The sequence below is a fragment of the Aedes albopictus genome, chromosome 2, assembly GCF_035046485.1.
Source record: "Aedes albopictus strain Foshan chromosome 2, AalbF5, whole genome shotgun sequence".
In the NCBI taxonomy this organism is placed as follows: domain Eukaryota; kingdom Metazoa; phylum Arthropoda; class Insecta; order Diptera; family Culicidae; genus Aedes; species Aedes albopictus.
This window is the reverse complement of record NC_085137.1, coordinates 334,992,988-335,005,917: the sequence shown is the minus strand read 5'-3', so window position 1 is coordinate 335,005,917 and position 12,930 is coordinate 334,992,988. Positions and strand designations below refer to the sequence as shown.

General features: G+C 36.5%; 1 protein-coding gene across 14 annotated transcripts in view; it reads left to right on the top strand.

The window, feature by feature from the left end:
- LOC109398038 (potassium voltage-gated channel protein Shab) overlaps positions 1-12,930 on the top strand; it is a 382,157-nt gene that overhangs the window by 352,506 nt on the left and 16,721 nt on the right. For all 14 annotated transcript variants that reach the window (XM_029874584.2, XM_062852564.1, XM_062852565.1 and 11 more), the window contains one exon: positions 6,841-7,723. In XM_029874584.2, the coding sequence (XP_029730444.2) occupies positions 6,841-7,723 (883 nt within the window). The remainder of the gene's footprint in view (positions 1-6,840; positions 7,724-12,930) is intronic.

Genomic DNA, 12,930 nt, shown 5'->3' with positions numbered 1-12,930 from the left:
ATTGGATGTAGGAGCAACAGGTTTATCTACGGATATCGCAGTAGTGGGCAAAATGTATGTGATGGCAAAAGTGCCGAAAAGTGCTACTTTTCAGCACTCTTAAGAGTGCCGAAAAGTAGTACTTTTCGGCACCTTTGCTTTAGTGGAGAAAAGTAGGCCGTTTTATCGTTGCAACCGCGAGTGAAAAGTAGGGTAATAAGAAACGTAATTGCAAAAAAGTATTTTTTTTTGTTATGTCCACGTGGACATTGGTGGAGGGGGGTAGGGGTCAACGTAAAGTCCACGCTTGTCCACGGGGAGGGAGGAGGGGGTCAAAAACAACGATTTTTCTGTCCACGTGGTATATGGACGGCCCCTCACTAGATTTTTATCTTTTGATTTTTTTTTCGAATTTAAATGTTTAAAACATAAATTTGCGAAACATAACAGAACGCTGAAACTATACCGAACCTTTCAATAGTCCAAAGGTATTACAATCCAAATATTATCAATATGACATGCTGTAGGTAAAACTTCACATAAGCATAACTTTGTAATCATTCTCATAATCTGCATAGTTCAATAGTAAAAAGTAAAATAACTTATGCTAAAGTATTTGCTATACATTACAGGTTAGCACTAGAAAAAACTATTTATATTTAAAAACTAGGAAACCAAAACTATCGAGCATAATTGTGTTCAAACCCGATACAAAAGCCGTATTTCAGTTCTCTGCTAAGTACTACACATAATTGGCTCTACGCTCTTACGCGTATCTTTCTGATCCTGAAATCTATCCACGCACAAAGTTGTATTCAAAACTTGCTTTCTTCTAGTCAAATCCACGTTCCCGCGTCCTCAAAGTGTCTATCGTGTGTTTCCTATTTTTTTTTTCGTGAGTGTACCCCAGTCAGTGTGCTGTGAGTGTGTCCATAGATGTGGTTTTATGGCGTTTTGTTCCGTGTGATTTGCGGCCAACCGATAGGGGGGGTTGCTTCCCAAAAAAAAAAACTAGGACACTAGAGCCAAACGAAACCAGCTCAACCCGCGTTGTTGGTCGGTTGGTGGTGGGAAGCAAACTTTTCTTCATCGGATCGGTACTGCAGCAATGCACAGTGTGTGTAACTAACAACTTTACCAACAACAACAACATCTTGCCGTTCTCCGGCAGAAATGTGTCGCTTTCTCCCTTCTTGTTGCTTCAATGCGCTTTTGTGTGAAACTAACATCACAATAGTGTGAGATGATTCGTTTTTTTGTTGGCGGTTTTCCGCTCGTTCTCTTGGGATTACTTTCAGGGAGAAGGACTTGTCGCTAATAAATTAAAACTTTTTGAAACTGTCATTGGTCTTTTTATATCGTGCGGTATGAAACGTTCTGATTATTTTCCAAGGAAACAGCTAATTCGTCACGCTATGCAAACAAAACTAGATAAAATCTCGAAGATTACCTACTTCATGATAGAACTTATAAACCAATCAGTGATCGTTAATCATCCTTGTGTAACTATTGGTTCCGATTGTTTGTCCCTACACATTTTTATTGCAGAGCTACGTCAATATCATAAGCTGGGGTAAAATTGATCTTTTATTCGATCTTTTTCAAGCATTGTGTTTTTTATATGTAAAAGTAAAAGTTTCAAATTGTGTTCAAATTTTGTTGAATTAGGGTAACATTAATCACTCAAGTAAGCAAAACTCGTTTGTGTGACAAGTACCCTTACACCCTTGCTAACAAAATTCAGGATTCCCGACTGATTGATGTTTTTTTTTTAAAAATAAGCATTTATAAAAAAGTTTTATCAATGAAATTTATATCTGGGAAGCCATATGTATATAGTTATTTCATTGGCTTCTTTACTTTATTTCAGAAAGTATATCATTGTCTGTGTTTCGTAAGGTGTAAAGAAAAATCAAACCACCAGTGTAAAAGATACTCAATTCCCATGAACTTCATGTTTTTGTATGCCTAAGTAGATAACAAAACACCATTCGGCATAAGCTTATTTAATGAAAAACACCCAAGTAGCACTTGTAACTTAGGAAATATTTTAGAAAAATGTTAAAGATTGCATAGCCGTTTCACTTCAGACTAATGGTAACAAATCTATTTTTGCAGTACACATTGTGGTTGCTCAGGCATTGCAATGCAACCTTAATTTGGCATAAGCTACATTAATGTCACACAGTGGCTTCCGTGAAACATGCTCTGGAACTGTCAAATTTCAAAAGTTGCATTCTTGACATCATCCTGTTACATTGAAACCAAACACCAAAAAAAATGACCAGACCAGTTGCTGCGAAGTCAATGTTTGGTTACCATGTATCATGTTACCGAAAGTCGTTTCCAAATGACGACAGTGTAACTTTTTGTTGTTACATTGTAAACACATATAAGACGCACAAAAACGTTCAATTACTTAGTCACAAATGTGCAACTTACCAGTTACTAACAGGTTGAGTTCAACACTGCATGTCAAAAGTATCAACTAATTAGATATGTTTGTATGCTAAAACTTAAACAACAAATTCGATGTTTTCACCTTATTATATAAAAGATGCATTTAAAAATAATTGGTTCAAATCCTGCAGTGTAGAGTCCTGTATAAAACAATGTATTATGTGGATAATGATATTTTCAGACATATAACCGGCAATGTAGGTTCAGCTCAGTAATCACAATGGCGATTACTTGTTTCAGTTACAAAAAAAACTGACATAAAATTGCTTTCAGTTATGATTTTGGAGTTTTAACCAAACAAACTGGAAAAGAAAACTTACGACATTTGACAAAAAAGGCCTGGCAAGCCTAGTACCCTTCTTCCCGTTCAAAAACCGTATAAAATTTCAGTGAGTCATGCAAGTGCATATGCTGAAATTAATGAATTGCGCAAGCGCGCGTGTTTTCCGTTAGTAAAACTGGCAATTTCACCGGAAAAATACAATTGCCAGGCTTATTTAGGATACCGACCAAAAACATTTCCATTTTATTTGAGAGGCACTTTATTCAATCGCCATTGCCATGCATGGTAGGTCCATCATCATCATTTTTCATAATTGTTATGTCGAAACCAACAATGTAACTTTGAGTTTATTTTTCTATCGCAGTGTAAACAAATTACATTACACATTGGTTACCATCTAATCTCTTATGCAACGAACCACATGTTGCATAAAGGCTCCACCTCCTGCGCTTTTTCGGTTGCACAGCTGTGGGAATCGATGTTGCAGTAATTTAGAATCGACTTTTGCATTTGTCACATAGAAATTACCGTGATTTAGTTGTAACAAAGTGTGCTACTTGGGCATGAAAAGGGTCAAGCCTTGGGTCTAGCCGGTCAGTGTTACCCCGTTTAACAGTGCCTTCAATCTTTGTATATGAATCTCATGTCATATTTTGAAATACCTACACCTCCTTTTGTCGTATCCGAATTTTTAATTTTTAATTTTTTTATTCCTTAATATAAATCCAGAGCTTCATTATATACTCTACTCATCTCGTATGTATAAATTTCCGAGAGGCTGATAATTCAAACTAGTGTGTTTTGACACACATTTTAGTGTCTATATGAATCAGATCACTACTCGAAATTTTAACCCACTACGCCCCCAGTTTGCTAGACAGGCCGCGTAAACCAACTTCGTTGCAGAAAATTAGACGACTCTGCGGAGAATAAAGCCAACATGGCGCCCTATGTTTACCACACCTCACACCTTTCTTCACAACTCTCTATCTCCTTCGGTCCTTAGATGTCTACATTCAACACTCTCTGATGGTGCCCACGAACAACAATGAGAGTATGTTTTTTAGTGACGAGACTGTTACCCATAAACCCATGATATAATCAGTGTGTGTTGGGCGTTTGGCTCCACTGCATGTCCCTCGCACGATAGAGTTGCCACCGCTCTGTTTCAACACAAATAGACTAATTGAATTCGAAAAATCGCGAAAAAAATTCCTCGTAGTTCTGGTGGAATTTAAACCCATGGCTTCCCAAGTCCACTAGAAAGGGCGCGTTAACCAACCTCACCACAGACCAGAACTAAAGACCGAAAGAGATGGAGAGTTGCGAGTAAAGCATGGGATAAGGTGGACATTGGGTTTAGGTTGGCCACAGACAAACAGACGTAGCACTTGGAACAAATTGCGATTAAAACCATCGTCACGAAAACATGATCGCCCAATGCTAACTATGCTGTGTTTCGCAAATCTACTGAGTAGATGGCGGCAGTGAGCAAATGTCAAACAGGAGCAAAAAATAGGCGAGTGCCTTAAGCGAGCGATTTTCGAACATTTAAATTATCCGTTAAAAAGTGAAACGATTGGAAGTGAGTGTAGTGGGACTTCTGTTTGTCTGTGGGTTGGCTTTCTATTCCGCAGAATCGTTACATGTGAGGTGGCGAAGTTGTTTAACGCGCCGATTTTACCGTCAAATAATTTGAAATTGCGGAGACATGTGAGAGGATTAGAACCAAAGGGGTGTAAGTGACAAAAAAACCACTTCCGAATAAATGAGATTTTAAGTTTTTCACCAATTTTTCATCCCATACAAAATATATGGAGTTTCAAAATCGACCCAATTTTAGGCGATTTATTTTTATTTTTCTTATCATCGCAAAAATAATCCTAAAAAAGTTCCTGAAAACTGAAATCCGAAGGTATTTTTTAAATGCTCAGCTCAAAATCGACAAAGTGATCACTTACACTCCTTTGATTTTGGGCCCCTTAAGTATACACATCTTTGTGCGGTGTTGAATCTGTTCTTTTTGTGCTTCTTCAAAGATCAAAATAGATAAAAACTTACATAGCATTGCTTCATGGAGTGCATCGTGAAAGTTTTTATCAAGTGTATTACACATTGCTCCGTGCCGGAAAACATATCAGATTTAAAAAAAAAAAACAAATGTTCAAATGGAGATTGGCCTTGAAAATTGTCAGATTGAGCTATATTTATTGTATACTTCCGAGCATTCCAGGGTTTCTGAAATCTTTATTATCGAGATTTAAATCTAGACTAGATCATCTCGGATTCTTGGGATTTGGTAAAAAAAAACAAAAACACTCAAATATTCCAGTGTTTTTGTCTCGAGAAGGTCCCGGGATGGAGGCTGCCATGGAGACGCATGGTAACTCTTAATGTACGATATTTTTTATCAATCTCTCTACAACAGCGTTTCTCAAACTATGGGTCGCGACCCACTGGTGGGTCGCGGGCTGATTGTTGGTGGGTCGCGAAGGCTTGAGCCATATTGTAATAAATATCTTAGTAAACGTATATCAAATAATATTTGCAATTCATTTTCTAATTTGCAAATATTTTCTTGGAGAATCAGTAGATTTATTTCTTGACATTCAGTTTCTCCTTAATTCTACTTAAAATTATTTGGTATTGTAGGCGTATATTGAATAATAAAACTAATTTCTGAGTTCTGAAATCGATTTTGAAATTATGAGTTTTCTTCTGGTCGGTTTCAGATTAGGGTACAATTTTAGATTTTACTTGTGTTGTGGAAAAAATGAGTTCAAGATGTTGCTTGCAATTAGAATTTCCAGGATGCCAAACTCAGCAGTTAAATTATCAGAAAAAAAGAAACACAAAACCTTACCTTTACTGAACTTTAGTAAAGAACTTCGATAAAATTCTGCTAAATATCGATAATCTGAACTTTTACGGCTCAGTGTTAAAATACACGTTAATAAAAACAAAAAAAATGAAAAGTGATTTCAATAAAAATAGAAATGAAATAAGTGTGTATGAAGGATATGAGTACAAATTTTAAGATGATTTGTTTGACCATCCAACAGTACTATAACTCTAATAATTCTACTTGATGTTCACCGACTTGCTATAAATATGTATAACATTTTCAACATGATCTTTTATTTGAAAATAGATTTTAAAGTTCTGCAGAAGCATATCATTGCCAGTATATCTTCAAAGACTTTGTATAAATAGCATATTATTTTTTTTTTCTAGAGTGTATGAGAGAATATCTAAAACCTGTTCTGTAGTGTTGAATGGAACTAGACTGGTTGAATTTATTGGAAACTTGAAAATTTATCTTAACTTATTTGAACTAACAGTATACTGAAGTTGAGCACTATAAATTGAAAAAGCATTTTTTTAGTTTGAGTTCTTCGTTACGTAAGTTTTTGAATACCAAAAAAAGTGAGAAAATGTACATATTTGTTGAAAAATCATCAATTTATTTTTTTTTCATGAAAATACGCACTGGTGGGTCGCCAAATTTTATAAAAATCAAAAGTGGGTCGCAAGCTGAAAAAGTTTGAGAACCCCTGCTCTACAAGAAGTAATCCTGCATATATGAAAACACAGATTACGTAATTACATCAGTTTGTTGTCCTCAAATCTACGTTTACTGTCGTGTAACAGTAAGATAACAACAAACTTTCATATTCATATGCCTAATTCGCTTAGCAAAATGTGCTTATCCCTTTAATACTGCAATTTTCCATAATGTTGACGTTCCTTTCAAATGCTACAAGTTTTCCACAGCCGGTTTGTTTTACACTTCAACAGGTTTTTTTTTGGTTTCCATAGAATATTGTATCATAATTTGCTTTAGTTTGTTTCAAGTATGTTGATAAAACACCTCGCAGTAGACACATCAATGAGATATAGATAGAAGCCTGCACTATCTACCAAGTACGCACATTGATTTCAGTTTTTTTTTTAAGATTTTCAGTATACGTAACTAGTGAAGTAGTTTTTGTGAATACAGCTGTCGTTCATGACCCAATTCGTAGACACAGTGATACTAATATTGCTCAATCTATGCTATTCTTTTCTCCACTATCTGCGGATGCCATTCATCGCCATTACCTCTCGCGCCCGACTAGGAGTACAAAGAGTTTATCGATGCTGAAGGTTTAATGCCACTTCCAACTTCCGACTTCCACACGACGGTCTGCTTAGAGATGCGTATGCTAAAGAATAGTATGAACAATAACTGTATAGCCCCACCAGCACAATTCGGTCCAAGTACAATATCATATCCATATCCGTATGTGGATACACCAATCAAACATTCTAATAACTGTAATAATAATAATAATGTTAATAGTAACGTCAACGGTACCAGTAACAACAATAATGCTAGCGTTAGTAATAACAATAGTAATAGTAACAATGGTGATTTAGCTAGTGTCGATAGCTCCGATACATACGCTAGTTGTCAAACGCATCCATTCCTGTCACAAGGTGATCTAACATCCGATATTGTAGATATGTCATTCGACTTAGATACGCTAGATACGAACAATCTGTACATAAATCCACTGGAAAAGGATACTCAACAGCAGCGTTCTGTAGGTACTAGGTCCCAGGTGAAGAAAAGTGCTTCCGGAGATACTGGCCTGAGAAGTTTGGGTGCCAGCCCGATGGACGACGAGTATAAGCAATTTCAGGCCTCGTTTGACACGTCCGATCGGGGAAGTCGCGTCAGTTTGAACGAAACCCCGGTGCCAAAGCATCGCAAGACCCGTTTCCAACAGGGTGCCGCCTCAGCAGCGCTGGCCGCTGCTACTCGGCCGAAAACTCGCTTCGAGAATCTGAAATCATCGATCGAAAGCCTTGAAGAAGCCAGTGCGGTTGCTGCACCTAGCAGTAGCAGTTCTATCAAAAAGACGCGAAGATCTTCCTTTATGCCAGCCAAAAGTATAGCCTCGGCAACCAAACTCATCAACCAGCACCTGTTCGGTATCCAGAATCAAACGGTAAAAGGTAAGTGAAAGCACTCCATGAAACGTCCAACCATTAGCCTCTCGCATAAGCATATCCGTCACACGATACACGCAACGTATCATACCATGTCAATCATGAGCGTTACCAAATTTATACCATAACTAATCAACACACATACCCTGCATTTCAGTCAGGGAAGAATCTCAAAATCGACTTGAGCGTAGTAGTATCGTTGTCCATTTCTAAAACAAATTGGATTACATTACAAACCACATCACACATTCAGGCACATTGAACACAGCTACATCTGTACACACTCAGTTATTCGCTCGCGAATGTTGTCACCATTGTTACTCTGTCACTGGAAATGTTTATGTTTCACAACTATTTTACACAATAATATGTCACATTTGCATACATACCAAACGCCACACATGTTTTGATGTTCTTTTGTATACGCTAAACACTTTGTTACAATAGGTTTTAGTTCCGTACACTTCACAAACTTTTATTTGGCGTTACATGTATCTTGCCCATATGTTATATCAATTCACTGAATAAGAACGATGAGTCTTAAACATGTTATCCTTGCTACACAATAAGTATAAGTAGATCAATCTGCGATGAATTGAAGAGTCTATCAATTTAGGAATGTCCGATGTAAGTTTCAAAAAGTTGAGTAGCACTTGGTAGGCTCACAGAAACGAACTAACAAATATATTTATTATTGGTTATTATTGGTGCAACCGAAGATTATGAATGGCTTCACTTAATCTGAAAACATCTTTTCAAAGATGTTTTGTGCAGCCTGATCATTCAGCAGACCAGAGAGTGTTTTTTTTTTGTAGGTAAATCTTGAGTCACGGTCGCCATGTAATAATAGGTTTAACTTAAGAGATTGAATCAATCTGAACTTTATTCATATGCAATAGACCTGTTCACTTTTTTTACCTACCCGTTTAACACCAAATTATCAATCCACATGCAAAAACAAGTCTTCAGTCCAAAATTGAGCCAAATTGATAAAGGTTTAGAGGTGTATCAAATCGATTTTGTGTTTTTTCGAGCATTTTCACGGAAATGTACTCCAATATCCAGAAAATTGCACCGAAAAGGTATGGAAAGCACAGTTAAAATATAGTTGGAACAATACTCTACAACTTTGCCGAAGACACTACGGTGTTTAAATTGCTTATTTCAAAGTTATTCAATAATTTTCGTTAAAAAATCGCGAAAAAATACAATATTTTTACGGTTTTTCATTTAAAAGTCATGTAAATTTACATTGTATTAGGTGACTAATTTAATTAGCTATTGCTCCTATGTGCTACGAACATTTCGTCCATACATCATTTTAGTGTAGGAATTCGTTTTCATTGACTAATTATCAAAAGTATGGCACGTTGATACTAAAAATCGCATAGAGTTGCCAGCACAAAATTAAACAAAGTTACCCATGATTGAAACGTCATTACATTTCTTTGTCGCATATGCATCAGTTTCAATTTAGTGTAGATAGTTGAGCATGAGACTGCCGATTCGAAGATTCAAGGTTCGAGCCCTGGAATAGGATTTTTTTGCGTCTCGATCCAGCTATGAGTTAATGAGACTACACTCTGCATCTCATTGCAATTTGGCATCATAGCCTTGTTTCGAAACCGTAGAGTGCATAGTAAGAATGAAGTTTCCCTTTATCGTGTAGTTTATGGCTAGATAGATGCAAGTAATCTCCACCGTTGAATGATAAATTTTGCATCCAAAAGCAGTTCCATCATCGTATTGAATTGATTTAGCTAAATTAATCGGTATCAAACAGATGTCCAATATTTCGTCCAGCTGATCTCGTCGACATGATTTCTTGTCAACAAATAAACTAAATATCTAGCTAGTCCTGGAATTGGCTTAATTGGCAGGTCCCGATCATCATTATTTGGGAGATTGCGTGTAAGTCATGGGCCATGGCTCATGGCAGATTCATCATTCTAACTGCTACAAAGAAAAAAAAAGTTTATTATGCATTTGAACTTGAACCTGGGACCTTCTGATCCACAGGCTCGAGCCTTATCATCTGCGCTATTTCTGTTACTTGAATCAAAGGACATTAGAATACGATGGCATGACGTCTTAATCATGGGTAACTTTGTTTTAATTCGTGCTGGCAACTCTACGCGATTTTTAGTATCAACGTGACATACTTTTGATAATAAGTCATTGAAAACGAATTCCTACACAAAAACGATGTATGGACGAAATGTTCGTTATACAAAGTAGAAATTGCTAATTAATTTAGTCACTTAAAATAATGTAAAATTACATGACTTTTATATGTAAAATCGTAAAAATATCGTGTTTTTTCGTGATTTTTCAACTAAAATTATTGAATAGCTTCGAAATAAGCAATTTAAACACCGTAGTATCTTCGGCAAAGTTGTAGAGTATTGTACTAACTATATCATAACGGTATTTTCGGCACCCTTTGGGAGCAATTTTCTGGATTTATGAGTAAATTTCTGTGAAAACGGTTAAAAAAACACACAATCAATTTGATACACCTTTAAATCTTTATCAATTTGGCTCAATTTTGGACTGAAGACTTGTTTTTGCATGTGGGTTGAAGAATCGGAGAATCGGAGAAAAAAAGTTTCAAAGTGAACAGGTCTAATGTGCAATCATTAGCACTTATTCCTACTAGAGCGAGCTAGAGATCATTTTCTCTCTTTGATTCTGAAATTGAAGTAACTGATCAGGTCAAATGCGTTGGAGTTTTTCATGATTCCATGTTTTCTTGGACACCTCACATTGAGTACAGAGTTAAGAAGGCTTGTATGACCTTCAGGCAATGCATCTCAAACAAGACGCACTTTCCGCCTATCGGTACTTGGTTTACTAGAGAAAACTCCTGTGAACCGCAGATCATCACACAACTCGTAGATTCCACTTTTGGTGAATTGGGATAACGTTGTCCTTGCTCCAAGTGATCTGACAATTACTTGTCATTTTCCATATAGGATATTTCCCCCAATCGTCTTCCCGGGAAGAGTTTGGTTATCTGGAAAGAAGTATTTCAGTATGTTACACTGATGGCTTCCTTATCAAAGGTCGAGCAGGTGCTGGTGTCTACTCTCGTGAGCTAAGGCTACACCAATCTTACTAATTTGGTAGACACTGCACTGTTTTTCAGGTCGAAATCTTTGCTCTTATGTGCGGAGTGCTATAAGCACTTCAACAGCACGGGCTGTCCATAAACCACGTGTTCATTTTTTTCTGGATTCTCCAACACAAAAACCTCCGAGTACTCGGTAAACGCTTATTAAGTGAAACTGTCTTTAGAAACCTGAATCTTCAGGCTGTTCTGCTGTTATTAACCCGCTTTGTTAAAGACTTTTAGGGTCTGTTTACGTGTTATGCGTTATTACAGTGCCCTTTTCAGAGCTCTATTTGAACCCATTGTGGTACGCTTATGCGTTAGTGTCGTCTCCTAGGGTGACGATGGATGAGAACGTGCCTCTGGAGCCGACCTACTGATACCTGATAATTTGAGTCACGGTCGCCATGTAATAAGAGGCTTGGTTAATAAAACTATTTCCTTGAGAAATCAAATCAATCTGCACTTTATTTATGTGCGATGATTAGCACTTATTCCAACTAGAGCCAGCTGCCCAACTAACAAAAGTAGCTGCATAAGAGCTTATAGAACAAACGCTTATGTGAAAGTGGTTGATTATGCTATTTTACAGCAAAAATGTTAGTTGGGTGGATATCATTATCATAGTTGGGCCAAAGGCGAACGATATCGTTAAGAAATTGATAGAATATCCATCGGAAGGTTGATCAAAGGAAAATATAACGGTTGACACTTTTGATATAATTCGTTTACTGCCCAAATTCTGCAAAGTGACGTAAGCGACATTGATAGTTTTGGCCCATTTTTTGGTTATTATGCATAAAACTCTTGCTCATCCTCAAATTTTTTTTTTCATAGATGATAGATTACGACTAGATCTTGCATTCTAATACAACAGGCATACCACAGTGTTATTTTTACACCAGATATTACATATAATATACCAACAAATATCGACATTTTGAATGGCGCTTACGTCACTTTGCAGAATTACGGCAGTTTAGTTTTGTTTCCACATTATTTCTGAAAGAACTCAAAACAAATCTTGTGTTTGTTTGAAAAACTCTAGCAGAAATTTTTGAGTATTTTTTGTCAGATCTTCTAAATAATTAATAAGTAATACATTGCCTCCCGGAGCGGACCTGATGTGATGGTTAAAGCACGTGACTTTCACGCCTTGGACCTGGGATCAAATCCCACTTCCGGCAAACTCACAAAATATGAGTTCTCCCTTGGGAAGTGAAGCTTTGATCCCGAGATGAATTAGCCTAGGGCTAGGGCTAAACATCTCGTTAACCCTCCTAAGATGTTAGGCTTTCCACACCACGATGGCGTAGTGTATGTTCAGCATGCCTATCTGGGTCATACTGTCCCCAACATCCTACGGATAAAAAAATAATAAAATGAAAATAAAAATAAACATTGTTTCCAACATTTTGCCAAAAACCCCTTCATTTAAATATAGCGCCAGCAATTGAAATACGAAATGTCTTTACACAAGCACCGAGTGTTCCCATAAAATTTAATTTAAGAAATTCAACAAACTCAACATGTGCAAATTCTCTAGAAATTCTTTTAAAAATTTCACTTGTGACAAATATTCCAGAAATTCACTAATTCTGAAATTTACCAATGAACTATTACATTTCTTTCATCGGGAGTTCGTCTCGCTTGCTTGAAATGTTGCATACAGTTTTTTTTTCGTATAATTGTCTTTTAGAGACTAATCATGACAAAAAGTTTGCCTGAATAATTCCGCAATCAATGATCCCAGCATTCTTAAAAAGTTCAGTCAGATATTTTACAGAACTTTTCTGAAATAAATCATGAGTTAAATCAAATATACGGTCAGAATGTCCCCAAATACGTAAAAAATCATCAAATTAAAAAAATATTCCTCGGACAACCTTGGATGAAGGATTCTCCTTTCAGAATTTCCTGAGTATTCCAGGATTTCCAAAGTGCAATTGAATTTATGGATTCCAGATTTTTATAGACCCTTCCGAGTCGTATACACTCTGAATCCAAAAGCTTTGCCATTTGAATTTTTATACGTTACTATTTTAAATAAATATTATTTTTTTCATTATTGATCAGATCTTGACCAATTTTAAATTACTGT